Source organism: Falco naumanni, chromosome 6 (genome assembly GCF_017639655.2).
Source record: "Falco naumanni isolate bFalNau1 chromosome 6, bFalNau1.pat, whole genome shotgun sequence".
Taxonomy (NCBI): Eukaryota; Metazoa; Chordata; class Aves; order Falconiformes; family Falconidae; genus Falco; species Falco naumanni.
The window spans coordinates 6,577,296-6,601,218 of NC_054059.1; the positions used below are offsets into that span (position 1 = coordinate 6,577,296).

A 23,923-nucleotide genomic window follows, 5' to 3' on the forward strand; every position below is an offset into this window, starting at 1 on the left:
TGCATTTTAGGGCTAGGTAAAATGCGATAGTGGGAACGGTTACGTCTCCTAAACGGTACCTCTTTCCTTTTTAGATTATGATCAGAAATCTCAGCTGTGCCACTCGACGGCCCGAACGGGACCTCCGAGGCTGTGACACAGACGAAGCGCACCGCGAATTTGTCTCTGCTGCTCAAAACAGCGAACCGAAGCCGAGATCCGAAACCGTGAAATTTGCCTCATGATTTTTTACAGAAGGAGGATTTCTACTCTGTTTCCTTCAACGGAGCATGTCACCCCATTCAGATCTGTGGGGGGGTGGGGGTGGGGTGGGGTGGAAGGGAACAAAATTATCTCCCAAAAAGAGAGGGGGAAAAAAATACAACAAAAACCTCAATAGCTTTTTCATTTCCCTGGGCATGCAAAGAAAATAATATCTGGCTCCAAACCTTTTATAGTTTTACTCACTGGAAAGATACAAAAGGATTTTCCCCCTAACTATTCTATGCACCTGAATATGATTATTATTAAAGTTGCTGCGGCTGGCTGCATGGATGTTCATACAAGGTTCGGTTTAATTCTCTTTTTATTGCAGCTTCAGCGCCTAATGGGTTGGGTTCAGAGGGGGCTATGGATGCTGCGCTGAAGCCCTTCTGCGGCCAGCGTCTGAGTAACAACGCGATTAATCTCCGGGCGCGGCAGCTGAACAATACCAATAATTACTGATCTCTAACAGCAAGAAAGGGCCCAACGTCATTTTTTTTTAAGTCCGAACGGTTTTTCCCGAGCGAAACGCAGCGCCCCGGGAGGGCCCCCCTTCCCTCTGCATTTCGGAGGGAGCTGGGGCCTCCGGCCAGCCCGGTCCCCCGAACCCCGGGGGGGAGTCTCGTTAACGTTTGTTGCGGGGTGCATCTGCCGCGGGCTGGGGAGCACGGGGCGGCGGGGGCGGGCGCGGGGACGGCGGGACGCCCCCCACCCCCGCCCGGCCGCCGCGGCGGGGGCCCCCTGGTAGGCGGCGGGCCGGGACGGCGGGGGCCGGGGCCGGGGCGGCGGGGCCGGAGCGGCGCTGATTGGGCTGCGGGCGGCCGGGCCGTGGCAGCCCCCGCCCCGCGGCTCCGCCCTGCCCCCGCCGCCGCAGTGACACTAATGAGCGAGTTCTTCCCACCGGTCTCCTGCCTGGAAGTGCTGACAGATCAAGGCAACAAATTTCAATTACAAGCCCTAATTTGTGTCCGCAGAGCGTTTGTTACCCATGTCAGTCCTGCCTGGCCCATCAGACGGGGCAGAACGTGGAGGAGGAGGAGGAGGAGGAGGAGGAGGAGGGGGAGAGAAGGAGCGCATCTGCAGAAAGGAATAGATTTTTTTTTCTCTTAAAAAAAAAAAAAAACAAAACCAACCCCCCCCCCCAAAAAAAAAAAAAAAAAAAAAAAAAAACAAACTTGGCTGATAACTCGGATTTAAAAAGAAAGGGGAGGAAAAGCCCCAGCCCCTTGCCTGCGCGGTCGGGAGGACGGGAGGGCGGCCGGCGCGGCGGGCCGGGCGCGGGTGCCGGTGCCGGCGGCCGCGGCGCGCCTGGATGCGCGGGCTGTAGTGGGGCGGGCATGGCCGACAAGCGGCGGTCCTCGCCCGGCACGACCATGAGTCTCAAGGCTCACGCCTTCTCCGTGGAGGCGCTCATCGGGGCCGAGAAGCAGCAGCAGCAGCAGCCGCCGCCGCGGCAGCTCAAGCGACGGAAGCTGGGCGGCGAGGACGAGGCGGCGGAGGACGAGGGGGGCAGCGGCTGCTGCGCCAAGAGCTCCCCGGTGGCCGCCGCCGCCGGCAGGACCTGCGGCGACATGGAGCTGGGCTGCGCCGCCCGCGCCCCCGCCGGTGAGTGCCGCTCCGCTCCGCGCCCCGCCGCTGCCCGCGGCCGCCTCTCGCCGCGACTGCCGGCCGGGAGGCCCGCTCCGCCGGCCGGGCCCCGGCGCCCCGCTCCCCCAGCCGCAGCCGGCGCTCTCTCTGCACGTTGTTCCTTCTGCCTTTCGGCACGGCCCGGGCACCCCGGTGCCTGCTCCTGCCGGCGCTGCCGGTTGGAATCCGCGGCGCGCCCCGGGGCACGGCCGGCGGCCCGGCAGGGAGCGGGGCGCCTGTAGCGGGGCTGGCGGTGCCGCAGCGCGGTGGAGCAACAGCCGGGGGCTGCGAGGAGGGGGAGCAGCGCTTGTACAGTGCATGTATGAGTGTAACTGCTACGAGTGTGTGGGCAGCTGTGTGCGCGTAGAGACACACGCAGCAGCCGTGTATCCGTGCCCGTAGCGGACCGCACACGGACGGGACCGCGTTTTCACGCCGCGGGGGCGGGAGGCCGCGGCCGGCGGCGGTCACGCTAAACGCGCCCAAACGAAACGCGGCGCCGGCCTCGCACCGCGGACCCGCCGCCCGCCGCTTCGACCCGGCCCGGCGCGGCGCAGCACGGCTCGCCCCGAGCTCGGCGTCGGGGAGCCGCTCTCGCCGCTCGGGTCGTCCCCCGTCCCCCGTCCCGGTGCGCAAGGCCGCGGCCCAGGCCCGGGCCCGGCGCGGTGGCGGGGCCCGGCTGGGGCTGAGGGAGCCCCTCCGCTCGGCAGGTCCGCGCTCCCCGGCCCCCCTCGCTTCCCCCGCTCTCCGCTCTCTCCGCAGGCGGCTGCGAGGAGGGCTTCCTGGCGGCCTCCCCGCCCGCCTCCCCCGGCGGCTCCGCCAAGGGCTCGAGGCCCGGCTCGCCGCTGCCCACGCCGCAGGCGCCGCGGGTGGACCTGCAGGGCGCCGAGCTCTGGAAGCGCTTCCACGAAATCGGCACCGAGATGATCATCACCAAGGCGGGCAGGTAACGGGCGCCCGCGGGGCCGCCGCCCGGGAGCTGCGGGGCGGGCGGGCACATCAAAGCGGGCGGCGCGGGGACGCCGGGGTTACGAGGCAGGTGGCGGCGGCGGGCGGGCACGGGGGCGCGCGGCGGGGCGGGCGTCCTGCTCCTCGGGGCGCGCCGCGTCCTCCGAGGGGAAGCGCGTCCCCCTTTCCAGGGGAATGCGGGTGGTAACAACCTGGGGTAGCACCAAAGTATCTGAACTTATTAGAAATCACAAAAACATATTTTATTCGATCCATATGCTACCGTCCGCGTTTTCAGAGGGGCTTTATTAATGATTGAAATGCAGCCCCAGACGGCACAAAGCAACGTTTGTCTGGAGAGGGTCCGGCCAGGGAATTTCTGCTTTATCTCACAGGTGCACTGAAATTACAGCGAAAACTAGTTAACCGCGGCCAGGCTTGCCCTCCTGCTTGTGCAGGAATAACGGGGATGGGGAATTTCTTTACAGTAGCGACTTTTAATTGATTTATACGTATATACGCACACATACATGTATTCTAGAACGGCAGCAAATGCTGAATAAACTGGAATGGCTTTCAGGTTTATAAAATACAGAAAAGGACCTTTCAGTAGCTTGCAGTCAGCTTGTCCCTAGGACGTTTCTTCCCCCCCCCCCCCTTTTTTTTTTTTCCTTCAACAATGAAGTTTCTTGATCAAAGGCATGCCAAACGTGAGCTAAAAAGTGCATTTTTATGCTAAAACCAGCGCATCGCTTAATTACTCCGATTTCTCCTCGGAAAGATCTAAATCTTGAATGTTTTGTCGGTTTTGGTTTTGGTTTTTTTTTTGTGTGTGCGTGTGTGTTTTTGTTGCTTTTTTTTTTTTTTTTTTTTAAATTACCTCGTAGATTCGTTTCTGCTTTCAATAAAGAAGTTTTACTATACCTTTCAAAGACAGAGTAGCTCTTGCACTTCACCTTTAGTAAGTTGCAGACAGGAAGTCCCGTCTCAATAAAGACCATATTGTTGGGTTACAGCGTGGCACGTTGGCTTGTATAACTGCTTCTTTGCGGTGTTACAATTGTATCACCGTGGATTTAGCTTTCCAAGTTTGCTGCTACACAAATGATAGCACCGTTGGCTGCTGTCAGGTTGAAAGTTCAGTGGCAGTTTGCGTTTCTGTAAGTATTTGGCTTCCTGGGTGGAGGGGGTGTTTGCACATCTCCAGAAATAGATTTCTAGCTAATATCTCAAACGGGCTTTAAATGCGTGTACTGCGAAAGTCGGGTCTCAAACCCGAATGATTTACTGTCTAACAATAAAGTTGAAATGATGTGGTAATAGCTGTACTCCCAAAGCGTATCCCAAAACATACGAAGCATTGTTCGAGTAAATGCACTTTAGAAATCTGTTTTGACATATCGAATGGGCCATTTCATGGCTATGTAACTATAATCGTCCGAAAGGACTCTGTAGGCTAAAAGGAAGAACGAGAAAAATCCCACGAACTGGTTGCCTTTCCTAAACAACCGTCCCCGAGTCTGTTTCATATTAAAAATGACCTCTCTCTTTCCATGTTCAGGCGGATGTTTCCCGCAATGAGAGTGAAGATCTCAGGTTTAGACCCACATCAGCAGTATTATATTGCTATGGATATTGTGCCAGTGGATAACAAAAGATACAGGTATGGTGACTTTAAGGCAATAAATATACGATGCAAGCTTGGCAGTTGGAAAAAACCCATTAACACTATATAAATTAGCAGAAGTTCCTGTTTAACTCTCCTGAAGATTCCTATTTTCGTCCCAGTGTATTTAAAAAAAATAAAATTGTGCTAGGTATGCAAAACCAACTACAATTTCTGTTCAGGCTCTTTTTGCATTTGCTTTATATTGCATATGCACTGTGGGCAGATGCTCAGGTTTTGGCTCTCAGTTCTAAGTGCGGTCAGGAAATATTACCATATTTTATACCTTATCATGTCATTGGCGATTATTTCAGATCAACAAATAAATATGAAAATGCAGATTTTCCTAGTGATAAACGACATTAACATTAACTAATAACATTAATAGCATGGATGTCTGATTCAATGGCATGTAAGCTTTCTTGATCAAACTTCAAACTGATCATATAAAGTAATTTAAAAGCTGTTTATCACTTAGATATTTGTTCACTTAGATTCACAAAAGGGTAATGTTTCTAATTACTGTTTTCTAAAGAATTAATGTCATTATTGTCTGAAGAATAATGTGAGGAACAAAAGTAGTTGCTCTTCTAACACTTCAAAGTAAGGATTATGTGCTGACACTTAGTGTTTTGAGGGCAGTCGTGTTTTGAGGGAGCTAGTTGAACTCCGCTGAAACCACTGGTTTTGTAGAAATGTTTGCAGGATTGGGTCCGCAGCAGTTATTGTCAGTTGTAGGCGTTTTTGTAGGTCTTACTTTACAGATGCAATCCCATGCTCCGTAGTAGCCAGGAGGAGCCTGGCCAAGTAGTATAGTGGAGGCAGGATCAGGTCCTTACCAATTGCTGGTTTGATTGTTTCAACCCTATACTTAGTATAATGTAGGGAAAACCACTGCAGATTTAACTGTAGAACCAGGAATATTTCAGGCTAAGACTAAAAGGTTGGTTCTGCAGGAATGCTGCCTGGTTTCCTAAGCAAACACTGCCCTGTGGCTTTTGCATGTCCTTACCTCATTGACTGCAATTTTGTCCTTTTCTCGTGTGGTGTAGAAGACATTTCTTAGGACCATTTTAGATTTTGTGGTTTTCAACCAGGTGCAGGTACCAGTGCTGAGGATGTCCAGTACGTGCAGTTATGAGAGGCTTTTCTGACTGTACCATAGGGAAGAAATGTTTTTTTCTTTGGACCAGTACAGTGCAGCTCAAATGAAAGCCCTTTTTTCTTGCTTTCTGTTGCACGTGTGCATTTACTTCGCAGTCTAAACATACAGTTCCTAGAAGGTCTGAGCAATTCCTTAACTCTTATAAAGTGAGGTAATTATTCCAAATTGAATAAAAACGTTAATACTCACAGTAAAAAACATTTCTATTGGATATGAGTTCATTAAACATAATTTCATTAAAAAAAAATACGGTCATACTGAGCTGCACTGTCTGCCCAGTGCGATACGTGATGCCCAGATAACTGAAGTCACTTGCAGAAGTTGTGCGAAGGGCAGTATTTTCTTCGTTGGCAAATTTAAATTTCTGTAATTCGTGGTAGTAGTACCACGCCTCTTCCTTTCCCATATTAATGTTTTGCATGTTTTACTTGATGCCGCTTTTCATTCTTCACTGTGCAATCCATTTTTTTTTTATTGCTGGCTGTTATTTTAACTTTAGTTGCTCATGTGGCTTCACAGACTGTCTTGAGATCTTTACATTTGAAAGATACAATAGCAGCCACATGGAGCCTAGTCTTTAGCTGTCCTAGCAGATAGCAAAACTAGATGGAAATGAAGAAAACTACGCCTAGGTCTAGGTTTCTAACAAAATTGGACCTTGTTGTAAATACTTGGAAGCTTAAGCTGTTGCTCAATATATTGTTATGTGTATTTGTGAGTTTATTTACTTTTGTAGGGAAAGCATGTATTTAGTATAAACCAAGAAATATAACATAAATGAAAAATGGTACAACAGTTGACTGTGGGATCTGGGGTTGATAATTTGTTTACAGGAGAGAGTTTCACCACTATGCTAGATCTTAGTTGTACAGCTTGATATGAATTGTACAGAGTGATGCATGTATTGGATCATTTTGTTTTAATGTCCCATTTTGTCTTTTGGCTTTTTCTAATAAGGAACTGAATTGTGCAAACATACGATTTGATAAAGTCTGCCTTGTTTTTAGTAAAAAATACAGCTGGATTACTTGAATTTTACTGTACTTGAAAAAAGTACCTTGAAGGTGTTAATTAGTGTGCTTTAAATTGCCCTGTGAAGTGTCTGCTTTCAAAATAAGTTTTCTACCAAAGCAGGCACTATTTTTATTAGAAAATTACATTGTCAGCGTTGGCCTATCAAAAGAAATATGGGCTGTGTTTTTTCATTTTTAAGCCTTTCTGCAATACTATCCAAGACAATTAATATGGTCTTGCAGAAATAGCAAGAGCATAGTTTGACATAGTTTCATTATTTTTCCCAATCATAATGTTCTTTCCCTTCAATAGCTTTATTTATAGACTCTTGTATTAGACTCAACATGTTAAATCTTCCAAATATGGAATCACTACTCAACTTGATAAATGAAGGACCAGATTCTTCCCTGTTTGCTGATGCTTATTCAGAGCAGAGCTGTAGCAATCAATGAACTGACACCAGCTTAAAGCTCAGTGTGGAAGTGTAGTGTTGAGACTGTTCCTGATTTTAAGATGACTAAGGTCAGACCAGAGCACGGTTTTAAACCTTAATTTTGCAGATACCACAGCTATGTTTTCAAACTACCCCCCCCCCCCCCCACGTTTATTGCCCTTTCATGTTTTGTTAATTGGTGGGTTCTTGCTGTATGTATGGGCCTGAATTTATGAATACTGAATGGGTCTGATAAATTATTTCAGGTTTTGTGGTTATGGTATTTGTTTTCTTTTTATAGGTATGTTTATCATAGCTCCAAGTGGATGGTGGCTGGTAATGCTGACTCCCCGGTACCACCTCGTGTTTACATTCACCCCGATTCACCCGCCTCTGGGGAGACGTGGATGAGACAAGTGATCAGCTTTGACAAACTGAAGCTTACCAATAATGAGCTGGATGATCAAGGGCATGTGAGTACTTGCTCTTCTGCAGTATTATATGTAGCCACATTGCTCAGCCTTGAGGGACTGACGTACAGCTTCAGGGTGCCAGAAATAGGCTTGACTTTTCAAAGCTGTTTTGGAACTTTAAGTGTCCAGATCTAAAATCTGCTTACTTTCTACTCCAATAATTAACTGCTTATTAGAGCCTGCTGTTTTACTCCCCCCTCAAAAACAGAACTCCTTCTGCAAAGTAAGAATTTACAAGGCTAAATTGCCTAATACGAAGGGGCAGAATTGCTCTCGTGTTTTCCCACTGAGTGTGTTGCTTGCAACTTCTGCTCCGATCAAAAAGGACGCTGAAATTCACAAGTGGCTAGAAGAAACATTAATAGTGTGTAATAACTTCATGTGAATAAAAATACACTTAACTATTTTCTTAACCTAAACATTTGTGTGAAATCCCATGAGGTGTTAAGAATTGCAGTCAAAAACGAACAACATGGGAGCTGGGTTCGCTCCGATAATGATTTATTACATACCTTATGAAGCAAGACCCTTTCACAGCTGAGGCTCATTACTTCTGAAAAAACTGGCGAAGACGTATGCAGTATGAGTGTTCTGTTTGCAAGTTCTAAATTGTTTAGTTATGACATTATCTAATGTGACAAAATGTGTTATGTTAATATTTCCTTTTCTCTTCAAAACTGTTGAAACATGACAGATGTAAGCCAGTATCTCTCCACCAACGCCTAAAATAGTTTTGCTTGACACCTTAGGAAATAATTAAAAATGAGAATTGTTTTTAGTCAGGGTGAAGTCTTTAATTTTGAAAAATCCTGTAATAAATGGCAAATGTTGGCTTCCTTTCAGAAGGAGCATCGAGTTCCAAGTGGCAGAGTTTTAAGATGTTGGAGGCGAGTTTTGAGACAGGATGTGGATTCCATTGTCCTTAGTGTAGCCCGATGAATTAACCAGGATACTTTCTCCTTCATGGAAGGGAGTGAAAGGAAACGTACCTGGCACAGAGTACAAAGATACTACATGCATCTTTCAGTGTGGTTGTAACTCTGTGACATTAAGTCATATATTTTGTCAATACATAATCCAAGTTTAGGTATGAGATTTTTTTTTTCCCCCCATTTGTGTTTGCAAGGGAGATTAACGTGTGCAGGAGCTACAACTGTTTATGTTACGGAGGCAGGAATACGGGAGACTGGCTAGACTGAGCTACCGAATGTGATAACAAGGGTAAAAAGCCTCGCTTTCATATAATAGTGTTCATAATTTAATTGCACTCGTCCTTAAAAAGAGCGTGAGGGTATTCACATCTCTTAAGTTAGCAGTGCTTTTCTTTAGGCTTGTAAGGAGGACATTTTTTATCACTTCTTTCCAGAATTAGTTATGGGGTCTCATTCAGCAGCGTCCATTTGAGTGAAGGTTAACACAAGTAGTTCCCTTAGTTTCCCCAGCATTTGTGTATTTGTGACTCTTCTTGAGTGGGAGTTGCTTTCTCTGAGTCCTGAGTCTATTATAAGGGCTTTAAAAAGTGAAGTGGATGCAAATGGGTAAAATGTCGCTTTTTCAACAGAGAGCAGGCCAGCTGTTTTTTCTACTCCCTCGTTTCAGAGGGGCGATACGTGGGTACTGTGGTCCACTCAAGCACTTGCAGTCGAAAACTGCCCTGTGATAAAATCTCGGCTATGCAGAGAATTATATTACTGTACTTTTCCATCCCAGATCTTAGCTTTGTTTCTATTCTGCACTGAAACCTGTGTAGTGTACACTGCACACCATTATTCATAATGTGGGGGGATATAAATTTTCTGGTCTTTAGTTAAGTGTTTGGATTTGGAAACTAGTGAAGCAAAGCCCTAGTACAGTGATCTGAGACACATTGAACCGATTCAGAGCTACGGCAGCACCCCTCCTCCCCAAAATGGAAATTTAAGTATTAAAATAAAAGGACAAAAGAAGGATGACTGTAAAATAATTTCATATTTCTCAAATCTGGGAAATTGCAAACATGTCATTCATAATTACCAGAAAAGGCAAAAGCAGAAAGCAGAAAAGTGTCTCTTCCAATGGGTACATTTTTTCTTTTAAAGCTATGGTAGTGTGGAATGCTGTATTGAAAAAGCTATGTAGCCTCTGAATGCCTCCAGCAATAATGGAAAACGAATAATCATATTTTTGATGAATATAAAAACCAATTGTTTCTCATAAGCAGGAAGGAACCATTTTTCTCAAGAGGGTACCGGGTGAGGGATGGGGGATTGGGAGATCTAGGGGTCAAGGCTGCACTGTCCCTCAAATACTTGTTTTTACATCAGGTGTTCTGACTCTTCCACCCCTGTATGGGAGATGAGGTGTATTTTAGATTATTAGAAAGTTGTTTTTTTTTCTCCTCCCGCTTAGGCAGAACGGCTCAGAGGAGCCTTAGTGGGGTCTCTACACTCTGCCATTGTTCCCCCAAGAAGTTCAAGCAGTGTTGGGCTTTGCTGTTGTACTTTGGGTGTGCTTTTCATGCTGTCTAATTGCGGGGTTTTAATTGTTGTTGAAATTGTTCCTTTATTCTGGCCGTGCTCCTCAGAGGTGTAAGCATTTGCAGAGTTTTTGTATTAAAATCCCAGGGCTAGGTTTTAATCTTGCAGGCTTTGAGGTAGGGACTTTTCATGAGATCAGCCCAGAGCCCATTATCCTATTCCAGGGTATTAACTCTCAGAATCAGTGAGAGAAGTGGCCCGTGTCGGTGGAAATGGGGGTGGTATTTGTAAACAGATGCTAAGGTAGTATTCCTGTGCAGTATTTATATTGCGGTAATAGTTCATGGCAGCCAGCTCCCCTTGCGTTGCGTTGGGCTGGAATTAGCTTCTTGTGAAAGGAGATCAGCCATCTCTAAGACGACTTGCTTTGCTGCTCGAACGCTTTCCGGGCGCCTTGCTGCCTGCTGCTATTTTCATCAGTATTTTGAGTGGGAGTTTGTGACAACGTAATTTTATAGCGCTGTTCCGTAGAGAGATTTTGAAGTACATCTGCACGTAGGACACTCTCTGATACATGAGTTCCACTTGCAGGCTGAGGAGATCAAGCAAAATTTGTAAGGAAATGTTTCCCTTGTGCGTTTTTAATCTCAAAAGGGAGTCCCACGGTGAATTCGCTTTGGAAAGATGGTGTGCTTACAGAGGTGTTAAGGTCTGATGGCATCGTGAAGACACATACTGCAGCATTTGTGTCTTTCATCAGAGTTTCGATGCTAAGAAAAAGTAAACCTGCATTTTGCAGTTGACAGAAGTGCGTGGTCTCGGTGCTCTTTTTTAACGGCTCTCATGCATCTCTCATCTGTGTAGTGAGTGCTGCATTGTAAAAGCAGTCTCTCCCTCTAGCTGGTTAGAGCTGGCTGATTTTTCTATTTTGATGCAGTTATTAATCTGAATTTGGGGGGGGGGGGGGAGGGGAGAGTATTTTTGAAGCTATTTTCCATGCTTTTCAGCTGAGTATTTTTTGATGCAGAGGAACATCTTTTAACTTTTAGTGAAAATGAGGCTGTTAGCGTGCTAATTGTTCCTTGGTGGCTGATTTTTTTTTTTTTTTTCCTATTTGAAAGTGGGGTGAGGCTGGAAGCAGAGGCGCACTGTTACTCTGCCCAGACTTGGCTCTAAGTAGTGAGCTCTGCTTACAGTCAATGGGTAGTTATATGTTCTTGTCACAACGAAAAGCTGGGAAACATCAGCGTTTGCACTTGCAGTTTTTGTCTTTGTGAAGAGGGAGTCCATGCTCCTCGGCCCCACATACTTCCCTGACTGCAGAAAGCCTGAACGCATGGGCTTTGCGAGGAGGATGAAAGGAGGATTTTTGGCAAACACAGCAGCAAGATGAGGACCATGCCAGTGGTGGGGAGGTGACTGTGCAGTCTGTGCACTGCTGAGCTACTGGAGGATTGGTATCTCCCCTGCGAAAAAGTATTGGCCTCTCGCTTGTTCTGGCTGTGATGGTTGTGCCATGTTGGTGCCCAAGCTCATGGTCAGCTCTGAGGCCTCATCACAGCAGCATTTCTCAAAAGCCACATTGCAAAGGTAAACCCAGCTTTGTGTGTCTGCACAGGTGCTTTGGTCGCCTTTGCTTTGCCGGGCTGTTGCCTTGCTCTGCTGCCTACCTGTGGTCTCCCTACTGTGGCGCTTCCAACTGATAGCGATGTCTTGACAGCTGCTGTGGTCAAAGTGTAATTTTGCTTTTGGCGGGAAACATTTATTCCCCCATGAAGTGTTTTGGTCTTCCCCTGTGAGGGGTTTGTAGAGAGAGGCAGACTCTTCAACCGTGAGTTGAAAGTAGTGCCAGTTCACGTTTGGCATTTGGTGGGACTTGTTCTGGTTGGGTTTTTTTGTTGTTGGCTTTTAAGGGTACGAAGGGAAAGTTGCTGCTTCTACACTTAAACTGTTAGATCCCATCCGTGCTGTTAAACGTGCAAGCACTGCAAACGAAAAGCTGGAATCTCCTTTTCCTCAGCTTTTTTTTCACAGTAGCTTTAGGTGATGCTTAGAGTAATAGAGCTAAGTGGTTTTTGGAGTGGGTGTTGCATCTGCCCCTCCTTTTATATCCTGTCTTCATAGTGTTGCTCTTTAATTCACCAGGGCTCTGCAGTTATGTATTATTTATTTAGAATTCAGCATCCTGATCATTAACAAAGATCCCATTGTACAAGGCATCTTATGAAATCAAGGAAAAAAATATTTCTTGCTGTGGATTTGCTAATTGTCTAACAGTGTGCCAGCACAGAAAATTTCAGTATAGCACAGAGCCAAGCCATGTTGCTCTTAAGAGACAAGAAGGATCAGTTTAGCTGTAATAGCCACCTAGATAAGGAGTAGGAGGTGTTCATCTCCACGCTGGTGTGACTTTACTTGTTCTGATACGTGGGCAGAGCTGTTGGTAGCTGCCTGGCTTATCATTGCGTATGGTCAAACCCGCCGTATCTGCAGAGGTAGTTTGCACTGCAGAGTTGGTGGGGTAAAGTAATCCAGGTGGGAGCCGAACGTGGCACGCTCAGTGGCACCCAGGCAAATGGCAAGGCACAGAATAATGGTGGGTTTGAACAGTGGAACAGAGCTTTCCTTGAGGAATTTTTTTTTTTTTTCTGTTGCACCAGTATCTCCCCTGGTATTGCTCGGTGTTTGCAGAAAAACAGGGTCAGGAATGTGTGATCCTCCCTGCATTTTCATTGTGTAGGTCTTTGCCCCTGGAGAACCGAAAGAAGTGTTATAAAAGAGGATATACATTTGCACGATAAAAATCTTGCTCTGTTCAAGATTTCAGAAACTGGGAAAAGGCTTCATATGAGAACATCCATAGGGCACTCCTTGAGCAAATTACTTGGAGTCCGTGATGTCATTGTCAAAACCTTACTTACAGGCTAATAAACCCCTTGATTATCCAGAAACTTGGCTTATCCAAGCCCGGGTCATGTCGTCTGGCCAGGACCAAGTGTATTAAACTAGCCAAACTCTAGTTTATCCAAACGAATGTAATGTCCTCTATGTCATTTGGATGAATGAACTTCCACGATGTCTGGCATAGGGGCTTTGTTGAGTGCCTGAGCACATGTACGTTCTGAGGCTACTCAAGGAGCAGGAAATTAAAAAGCTTCCCCTGAATGCTGATTAGTGGTTCCACAGGCCAGTAGCCATAGGACTATTTATTTATCGGGTTACTAACGTCTTTGGCCTTCCAACAATAATAGTCGAGCTTCCAATTATTTTTTTTCTTGAAATCTTCTATTTTAGTAGTGGTTAGCTGAAATGGAGTAAAATAGAGGAAAAATTCTGTGTTTTAAATCTCCTCTCAAATTTGGGAGCAATAGCAAGAGGTATTTGTATTTGATTTTATGCACTGAGTTCATATACTTCTCGTTTTATCATTTATCCTTAATTGAGCTCTTGTATGCTGGGAGGGGTTTGTGTATTTATTACTCATTGTCTGTATTATAGATCTAGGGTTATTAACACTTCATAAAATTTGGGTTTTGGTATTATATTACTCTGTATTTCTGCTTCTTCAGAGTGTGAGAGTCTCAGCGCATGTTCAAAACAAGATATGTTTCCAGCCTTCGGGATATCAGGAATAATATTGCTTTGAGCATATCCCGAAGGTTCCAAAAACAAAAGGCAACTGCTGCTGCTGTTAATCCTGTTAGATCAAATCGAGGGTCCAGAGGAAAAAAGTGACAAAACTTGCCGAATTCCAGTGGGCAGTGGGACCAGGACTTCACTCCTGTCTTTTTTTTTGTTTGTTTTTTTTTGTTTTTGTTTGAGCTAGTCTCTGAATTTGGTGCTCTTGAGTTGTAATTTTTAAATGTTTAGGGTTGGCAATAACATAAATGCACAGGGATTAGACTACTGTAATAAGAACCTTCAGAGGTTAAAGAAAACATTTGATTTCCAGTAAGTGGCATGGTAAACACATACCATAATCTGTTCCAAAAAGCTATTAGTCCTGAAACAGCAGGGTGCCCTTTCTAATGTTATCTTTTTCCTTTCGTGACTGTATAGATTATTCTTCACTCTATGCATAAATATCAGCCTCGTGTCCATGTCATCCGAAAAGATTGTGGAGATGATCTGTCCCCTGTCAAGCCTATCCCTTCAGGAGAAGGGGTGAAAGCCTTCTCCTTTCCAGAGACAGTTTTCACTACTGTCACAGCATACCAAAATCAACAGGTAACTTCGGCTTTCTGCTTAGCACTTTACAGGCTTTTCAGAGTAGACCAGGGAAGTACGAGACAGAAGAAAAGAGGGTGCATGCTTTTATTATATCACTTGTTAAAAAGCACTGTGTAAACTTTGTTTATATTTCAAGTAGCTTTCAGTAGTAGTATTGCAGCAGTGCCTGGAGGCTAAAGCTGAGACATCAGGCTATGTGGGCTAGATGCTGCATGTAAAAAGTCATTCTTATTATGGAGATCACACACTCTAATTAGCATAGTTAATAGTGTCTTAATTATAAATACAGCAGTGAAGCATAAGGCAAAGAGCAATCTAATTTCTAAAGGTGTTTTTGTACCTTTAGGTGTAGATACATGTCTGGATAGAATTTTTACAGCACTTTTATTCCTGACTCCAGTGATTTCAAAACTGTCAGGACCTTAACAGAGAGGCTGAGGTCTGAAGAAAGTTGCAGTCATTTCATCAACTACATTCAGCACGTATTAGTAACTGCAATTTATCTAGATCCACACAGATTCGAAGTCAAAAGTAAACAGCATGACTCCAGTGTTTGGCTCTTGCTACCATTGGTTAAAGTATTAACATACATAGTGACACTGTAGTTAGTGTTGTGACAATTTTTCTCATTTCCACGTAAGTTATTTGAGCTACATCTGGGGAAATTATGTGTGTCTTGCTGTCTTTACAGAAAAGTAGGAGAGCCGTGTAAATACTGAAACATAATTATTTGGTGCTTATCCCATTTATTTAAATAAACTACAAGTATTGGGGGGTGGAGGTGGGAATGGTTGGGGTTTTTTTGAGGAGGATAATAACCTAGAGATAATCTCTTTTTTTCACATTTACTTCTTAACCCGTACAGAAATAAAATTTAATATACATTTTATTGCAATTAAGCAGTATACTCACTGAGGTGAAGAATGACATTTGCCAGAAGATTTTTCTCAAGAATTCTGACCTGCCATTTGGTAGCATTAAATACCTGCTAGCTTCTCTGGGGATTTGCAAAAGTACCGATCAGAAGGCTGGACCTGATTTTGCTGTGTTTCAGGACAGCCATTTTTAAACCATGCAAATGTGAAGATGTTTCTACTCCACTGTAGGCTTAATTCTGTCAGGAGGGTCATTTTGTGTGTTACTGACACTGAATTTGCAGGTAATAATTTCTGTAATCATACTCACAGATTACTCGTCTGAAGATTGATAGGAATCCATTCGCCAAAGGGTTTAGAGATTCAGGACGGAACAGGTAGGTGTTGGGGAAGGAGGGGGGTTTGTTACTGCTAACAGAAGTGGTTTGTGAAGGCTGATTGAGGGGAATACCTGTAAATACAGACAGGTTAGCCTGAGGACTCGGACACCTTGAGGGACCACTTAGGTTTCCCAGTAATGTTCTCTGCCGTGGGCTCCCATTCCTACTCTTCTGACCATCTAGGTCAAGAACAGGTTAGCACTTGGCCTGACTCATGTACTCAAGCTTTCTTTTGGTGGAAGCAGCAGCATACCATGAAGGGTGCAAATGGAATTAGTGCATACTCAGGTCTGTGATTTCAGGTTGCTCCTGAAATCTCTTTCTTCTGCCTGGAGACACAAATTGCAGATAGCAGTGTCAAACTGTAAGTCCAGGTTCTCTTGCACGTAAGTGGCATTTAGTATGGATGATTGGGTTGTTGTTTTCTCTTAAAGGGGGAGAAACTAAGTTGTTTCGTGCAGTAACCTAGTGTTTAGTACTCTCACCTAGGAGGTGGGAGACCTGTCTTCAAGTGGCTCTTTAGCCTAAGGAGTTTTAAATCCACTTCCTAGGTGAATGCCTTTCCTACTAGGCTATAGGTGACCTTGAAATGAGCCTGGTTTCCACCTCTTCCATTGCGGTCGGATTGATTAATTGCTTGTTCCCTCTTGGTCCATGAATCTTTCAAAATAGCAATGGGGAATCTGAGTAGTGCAAAGTGGAGACTTGAGTCTAGTCCCTGCTGCCAGTAATGATGAGGTATTTTATCCAAAGACTGTTTAATGCAAAATACTTAAGCCTGTTACGAATTGTATGTTAAACCGTTTCAGCTAAAAAAAGCAGCATTTCATTGTGGTGCATATTATACACCAGTTCCAGTGACCACATTGTGTTTGGTGTCTACAGCTGCTATATTTATGATCTAGCCTTGCAGAGAGGGGAGCAGACTGTGTGCTGGTAGGAATGCTCAGAGAGTATTTTCTGGTAGCTGCTTTATTGAGCTTCTCTTTTAGTGGAGGCTACAGCATTAAAGCCTGTTTTGTGCTTCCACCTGAGTTATTTAAATGCTGAGACTGGGCAGTAGATGAGAGTAGTTTTTAGAAGATGAACAGTTATAGAAGGGGTAGGGTACTTGTAAAAATGTACAGGAATTCACTGTAAGTATCTTCAGTTTGCACTGTGCATTTGCTGCTCTCTAAGATTTTTGTCTTCTAGCAAGAAACAATTGGCCATGCTCTGTCCTGGGGCCTGGAAGAGAAGATCCAGGCACTGGCATAAATAAAGTTTTGTCCTCCTTTGTAGCCTTCTAGTTTGAAAGTAAGTGAGCAGTAACTTCCAGATACATGCAGTGACTGAAAAAGCAAAACATGCTGTGTGTACTTGGCAGAGAAGTGTGACAGCTCTCTGTAGGCAGTGTCTCTGCTATGCATGCTTTTTGGAGAGCTATAAAATAAGTACTAAGGAGCCTCCTAAGAAGGGTGAAACCCTGACTCCTCTGAAATTTCTGAGTTTAAGCGGAGTTAGAATTTCTTCCATAGCGTTATATGAAACAAGAGAAGATGCCCTTGAAAAGAGAGAGGAAAGAATCATACAGAAACCAGTTCTGAACTGCGTTTAACATGGTGGGGCAGCCCTGGTATTACCTGAGGATGGTGTGCGGTAAGAGTACTGCATCTGCAGCCATGCAAACCCACTCGCAGGACTGGGGGTATCCAGAGGGGTATTTTCGTTCAGCTCTAGGAATGTTTGATTCAGGCATTAGAAAAAAAGCAGGGTATTTTAATGGAAAGAAAGTTACAGTTTATGGAAAGGCATTAGGAGGTCAGTCCTGTAGGAAGTGCCAGCCTCTGTGAGAAGCTTTGGAACTGGCTTGGGATGAAGTCTAAATGCTTTTACTGTGACAAACACACCTGTTGCAGACGTGACTGCCAACTCTTGTCCATTGCAAATTGATGTTGGGTTACTGAAGTCAGTATTGCTGTTTTCTTTGATAGACTGTGTGGTACTGAATAAGTGTGTTTGGGAATGCAGCTCAGCTTTTTAATTGTCAAGGAAAATTTCTTTTTTAATTTAAATTACTGGTTTATACAGTTGATTATTAATTTGCTCTGTTGCTGAATATTGAAATGAAACGTTAAGTTTCTGTTATCATCGTTGTTCTAGCTGGTGTATTTATCACCAAGGCATTTTAGTCTGCAAGAAAAGTGTAAAATAAAAATACTGTGATACCATTATATCCAACTTTTCAATATTGCTTTAATTATTGCAGCTATCTCGTTCTGCTGTGCTGCATTGCAAAAATTCTGTTTAATTAAAAATATTCCCTTTCAGGTCATTCTCCTTCAGTCCCACAGGCTCTTTTACAGAAATCAGTAGCTTCACCTTTTAAAAGCATTCCCTGTGCATTTGCAAAGTGCAACGGAATTTATGTGCTGAGAATAGTTTCGTTCTTCAGTTAGGCCTTAAGTTTGACCCTATAAAAACTTTTACTCAGGAAAGGACCAGAATTTCTCCCTTTAAATACTTCAGGAAAAACATAACTGTTTTGTTAAATAAACTTGGCCATTTGATAGCATAAATTAGGGTGGTGATAAAATGTGGAAATTGTTCAAAGGCATCTTGTATAAATTATCGCCTTGGCTACACTCCTCCAGGAGGTGGCTTTTATCTCTGCTTTAACTAGAAATGAAAATTCACCATAACAGCAGAAAATGAAGCCTATCTTTTTAGGCCAGGTTCAGCTAATAAAATGCTTTCTGAATGTTTCCTCACACGCATTTGTGACCGTGTTGGAAATGCAGTGGGGAAGAACAGTATCAGCAGAACACGCTGGTAGCTTCAAATTGGGCTGTTTGCATAATTTGAGTTCACGGAGTGCTGCTGCTCAAAGGCAAGCACTCGTATTTAGTGTGTGCCTGATGCTGACACTTAACAGGCCTTTGGGGCCCAGCAGCCAAAAATAACAGCAAAATTGTACCTCTGAGGTACATTATTCATAAAATTATATCAGAAAGCAAACAAGCCTATACCTTCAGGAAACAGAGATTCTTCCAAATACTGTCTGCCACAGTTGTCTATCCAATTATTTTTATTTTGTCACAATAGTGTTGAAAGAAAATGACAAAATTTTTAGTTTCTAAAGGCATTTTGCTCAGCACTTAATAACCAAGGCACAACATTGCTTTATACATTTTAGTAGCAACAGAGAAGTACACCCATGCTTTGCTCATGCTATAATCATGTGATCATCATGTGATTTTCCAACTCGTCAATCCTATTTTAACAGAAGCTGTTAGTGGATCACCTTTGTTCTAGGCAGAAATAGGAGATCATCCCTCTGGCCGTTAGAGCTGTTGCTCTTAAAGAAATATCATACTAGGAAAACATTCGGTGTCATTTTAGCCAGGTCTCTCCCCTCAAACAACCTTCCCCAAAAGGCCAAAACCATTGAAACAGAGAGCCAGCCTTCTGGAATTCAGAAACTCTTTGTGTGCTTCCAGCCCAGTGGCTGCATATCACAGTGATCTTATGGATAGGGATGTAAGACTCTTCTAAAAAGCAAAATGAACTTCAGAGTAATCCTGAAATGTTATTAATTTTTATACGTTTCTGAGGTAAAGTACCCAGAGACATGTGACAAGGTACAGCCTTCTTTCATGACATGGTGATGTTTTGGTTCTAAGTAGAATGGGACTGGAAGCTCTGGTAGAGTCTTACGCCTTCTGGAGACCTTCACTGAGGACACTTACATTTGAAGATATACCTGGGATACCCAAACAAGGTAATGGTCGTCTTTGTGTTCTTTCAAAACAAAAATGCATGAAGATAAAGCTGCACCCATCATGCTTTACAAAAGCCTAGGTAAGTGTGTCACTTGCGGAGAAAAAGCAACCAGCCAGCCCCAGTGTAGGCCATCACCTCTCATCAGAGTTATTCTGTTAGAAAACTAATGCTAACTTAACCACTGTGTCAATAAAACCGGTAGGTTGTAAAGATAAATCAGATCACATGTGGAGAAGAATGTCAGTTATTTAAGGATGGAACAACCTATTCCTCAGCATTATGTTCTGACTGGATACACAAGGTAGAGATCATTTATAGATTACTTCCTAAGCTGATGCACCAAAGGCATTTTACAAGTTTCTTCTCTGTTACAAGGGATATGAAGGGTATTTGGACTTTTAAGTGTTAAGCATCAAGCATCCAGCCTAAAATAGAAGTTTAGCTAATGGATTATTTACAAAGTAAACGGAAAGATTAGTTTGCCTTCTCAGGATATGCTGTTTTTAGTCTATCAACAGCACAGCATTCTCACTAGGATTTTCTTCTTTTTCAGCATGAGTCTAGATTTATGATTAGGTATTTGGAGACAAATAATGCATATTCAATTTGTGGTGATAGGAGTAATTTAAACAAACGGCAGAAGCAGCGGCATTCCTTGGTACAGAATGAACTTCGGGGTGCTTCATTTTTATCAAAGGAAGGGCTTGATGCATTTTTTCCTCCATAAATATTGCCTATAAGACATTTACTGGACAGTAGGATATTCTAATGTATCTTTGTTTTTGTATTTTTACTTTTTTAAAGGAAAATGCAGGTTTGACGTAGGAAAAAAAAGTGAGCAGGATGAGAAATTCCATTGTTGGTTTTATCCATTTGTGTGTGTGTTGTTTTGGGTGTGAGTTTGTTTGTTTGTTTGGTTTTTTTATAAGGGCAAAAAGTCCTCCATCCTCAGTATCTCGTAAATATATTGCCTGTATCAATTAGGCAGATGACCCAGTTTGCCCACAAGTGTTTCTGGAAGCAGAACTTTTTTGTAGCTGCCTCCCTGCTGCTCTGTTTCTCAGTCAGTTTTTGCCCTGGAATTGGAGAGGTTCCCTTCCTTCCCAGTTCTGGTTTTAAATGGCACTTGTAAGAATGCAGATCACAACGTGTTCCTGACCAGGCTTCTCCAGAGTGACAAGAACATGGGGAGACACTTGACGTGGCAAAATTTGTGCCCTCATCTGCACCTGCACAGCCTGGGTGCACATGAGTCCTGCTGTGAAAGCTGCCTCTCAGCTGCCCGCCTGTCAGAGCTGAACCATGGAGGCTGTAGAACAGATTTTAATGCTTGAGAGAACGGGTTGTCTTCAGCAGTATGCTAAGCCTCCTTTATATTGTGCTGATGATGTAAAGGCATTATAAAGTGGGTACAAATGTAGTTGAAAATGCTTCCTCCATCAGCATTGAAGGAGAATAAGGCCTTTCAGATTTTACGTTTTTCTCTGTTAGATTTTTTTTTTTTTTTTGTTGAAGGTGAATTGTTGTGTTTCTTAAGAGTTCCTGTGTCTTTTCTGGCAAACCTCCCACTTTAAGGAAGACTCATTGCAGCTAATATTTCTGCAGTGGGATGTAGATAATACATGCAGAAACAGCCCTTTTGCTATCTCCTCTTACTGTTTGGGAATAGAAGAGAAGCCACAGCAGTCTTCAAGTCTGTGCCTGGAGAAGACTTTATTTCTAATAGTTACATATTTTTTTATGTTAAAGAAGACACGTAGAAAGTTTTTATTGAAAGCTGGAAGGACAAGAGGATGCAGTTGAAGAGATGTGCGTTTGCTTCTTCGCTGTCTCAAACTTCCCAAGTGACCTTGGGCAATTTGCTCAGCCTTTCTATCAATTTTTTTTTTTTTTTTCTTCTGTAAAATGTGATAGTGGCATTTCTCTGCCTCACGGGAAAGGGTGACAGTACATTGAAGATTAAGGTCATCTTTACATCTGCTGTACTGTGGACAGTACATTACAGGTGAATGGCTAGGTAGTGTTCATATATGAGGAGAACAAAGAGCATTCATGTACTTCAGGTCTGTGGCTAGTTTTGGCATTGCAGGGTCCCTTGAGGCAGACCTCCTAGCAAAGACCTGCAATGCTGAAAACACTATTCAAAAACCTAACACTAACGATTTGTGAAATGGTTCTAAGATGTATAGAAGATGGAGAAATTTTCAGTTATGTAAATTGTCCTAGGTCTATTGGTATAAATTAACAAGAAACTTGTGTATAGTAATTCCTGCTCTAGTCAAAACTTTGAAATGTTGCAGTTGGACAAATCTTTAAATGGAAAGGATGGTACAATTAATGTGTACTTGAAAAAGGATAAAGATCGTTATCCATGTCATCTTAAGGGCTGTGACTAGGTAGAAATGTGGAAGAGCTAAATCATGCACGTTACTTCAAGGGGAAGAAAAAAGGGTTGTGCGTGGATGTTCATGGAGGTGCTCCTGGCAAGAGTATGTACTTTATCGTCTGGGAGTCTTTTAGAACTGGTTTCTTATTTTTCCTCAAATTATTCTTATCATATAACCACACAATATTGTTTGGAACATTTGTTCCTTAAAATTTGAATCATACTGTAAATACTTACTGGTGTGTCATTGTGAAAAGACTAGCTTTTTATCAATATAGTAAATGCTATATATGCATTATATCTATAATTATATATCTGTATTTTACAAAAATGCCACAGAAAATATATTAAAGTGTGTATTCAAACACTTTTTTCTACATTTGGAAAATCTGAGGAACTTGGGCCTTCTTTTTTTCTCTCTACAACTTCAGCGAGACCAAAGGAACTGACTCTAAGGTAAGCTCTGAAATTCAAAGACTTAATACGTCGAGCTGCAGTGATCCAGCTAGTCCACAATTCTTGCATGGTTCAGTTTAACCATCTGCTGTTGAACCTCTCCGGTCATTTGTATGTAAAGGTCACAACAGATGTTGGGTACAAGAAGATGCTGGGACTGACTGCAGAGCTGTGAGGTTTTTATGTGGGAAGAAGGGACTAAGCAGCTTGCTGGGCTCATCAGCTAGTGATGGAGCTTTGCTGGTTCCTCATAGCCCAGCTGATCCCAGCTGCCAAGATCAGCTGCCCCATATCAGCTGGATCTGGGAAGTTAGCCCTTCCGTGTGATCAGGAGCTCGGTTCCCTGCATATTTTCTCTTTGTGCTTTTACTTTGGATATTCCATCTTTGTTCTGCTTATTCTAAATGCAAAAATCCATTGATTCCTAAGGCACAATTTACAACCTTTAATCAGCTGGACATACTGTTACCCAGCAATGAGCAAAATTTCTCCCCGCCTGAAATACTGTTATGCGTAGTGGCCTTATTTCCTATTGTGTTGCAATAAATGATTCCATGTGACATAGGGCACAGGGCCTGGAATTCTGATTACTTTAGAGACTAGAGTTTCATAGTCACTTAACACCAGCATTGTTGCAAATGACCAGAATTAGGGCAAGAGAAGTAGGCATGAAATGCTTGATCATAAGTATCAGGCCTCAAGAGAGAATGAAAGCTTCTGTTTTTAATAAAGAGCCTTTTTTGGAATAGATTGATCAGACCCATAAGAGGGCTCATTTCTGCTTCAACAGAGGACAACAGGAGAAACTTTAAAATCACGGACAGTGTTTGGCATTAATGCTAGCCGGTCTATACCATGAGCAGTTCAACAGAAGAAACTTATCAGCAGAAGTGGTTCACAGGTTCTGTGGGTATATTTTTCTGTAAAGATAATATATCAAATTAGTCTATCAAAGTGTTTAAAAAGGCTGAAGAGTAGCTACTTTTAGAGGTTTATGTACCAGCTTCATATATGAAGCTGCTGTTCTGTTGCACTTTTCAGAATAAGCTGTCAAACTTTAATGACCATGTTTAAGTTTACTTCGAAGTCCAAGTTTTAATATCAACGACTGCAATTTATCATAATGAGGTAATGGTCTGTGGGCTGACTGTGCACTTCAGCTGACAAAGTATCTTGACATGTCAGTTGAGCTTTGCATGAATGTGATCCTCACATTCAATATTTTGCCTTGTATTTAACACCAAGTTGTTGGTATGTCAATTTAATGTATGCAAAACTACAGGGAATTTCATGTACTGCATTATGTTCCACTATATTCCTCAGTTACCCAGTTAATCCAAAGCACTGACGTGCCAAGACAACACACATTTTTAAGAGATGATGACTTGCTTTGTTACAAAATAACTTTTCTGGAGATTTCAACTTGCTTTAGATGCCTTTTGTCAGTGCTGTTATGTTTATGCTCTGAAAAAATGTTTGTTACCCAAAAAACCAGAAGACCTATGTAGCCACAGCTTACTCTTGCAAAGCAGTGTTGCATTGGCCATAAAACTATCTCAGAGAGTTTGGTGCCCGGAGCCCAGATAGCAGTGTCAGCAAATGAGAATCTGAATCTTCTGGACGTACTTGGAGAAAGATACGGCCTGAATTAGTGATAGTTTTATCTTGTTTATATTCGGTCTGAATCCTCTTCACCTGAAAAGGCTAAAACCAAATCCTTGTACAGGAGTTTTCTAGGTCTCACCTAGCCAAACATAACCTGCTGCAGGCTGGCTGAAAGCCTGTCCCTTCTTGATGTATCATCACTGTT

At 43.4% G+C, this 23,923-nt stretch overlaps 1 protein-coding gene across 1 annotated transcript; it reads left to right on the plus strand.

Annotated features, from left to right (window-relative positions):
- The first annotated feature begins 1,410 nt into the window (after positions 1-1,410).
- TBX18 (T-box transcription factor 18) lies at positions 1,411-19,588 on the plus strand. Its single transcript, XM_040599426.1, has 7 exons — positions 1,411-1,848; positions 2,632-2,815; positions 4,379-4,480; positions 7,397-7,568; positions 14,084-14,251; positions 15,442-15,506; positions 19,175-19,588. Exons 1-7 carry the CDS (start codon positions 1,581-1,583, stop codon positions 19,347-19,349), a joined length of 1,134 nt encoding a protein of 377 aa, XP_040455360.1. The 5' UTR covers positions 1,411-1,580; the 3' UTR covers positions 19,350-19,588.
- The last annotated feature ends 4,335 nt before the right edge of the window (positions 19,589-23,923 follow it).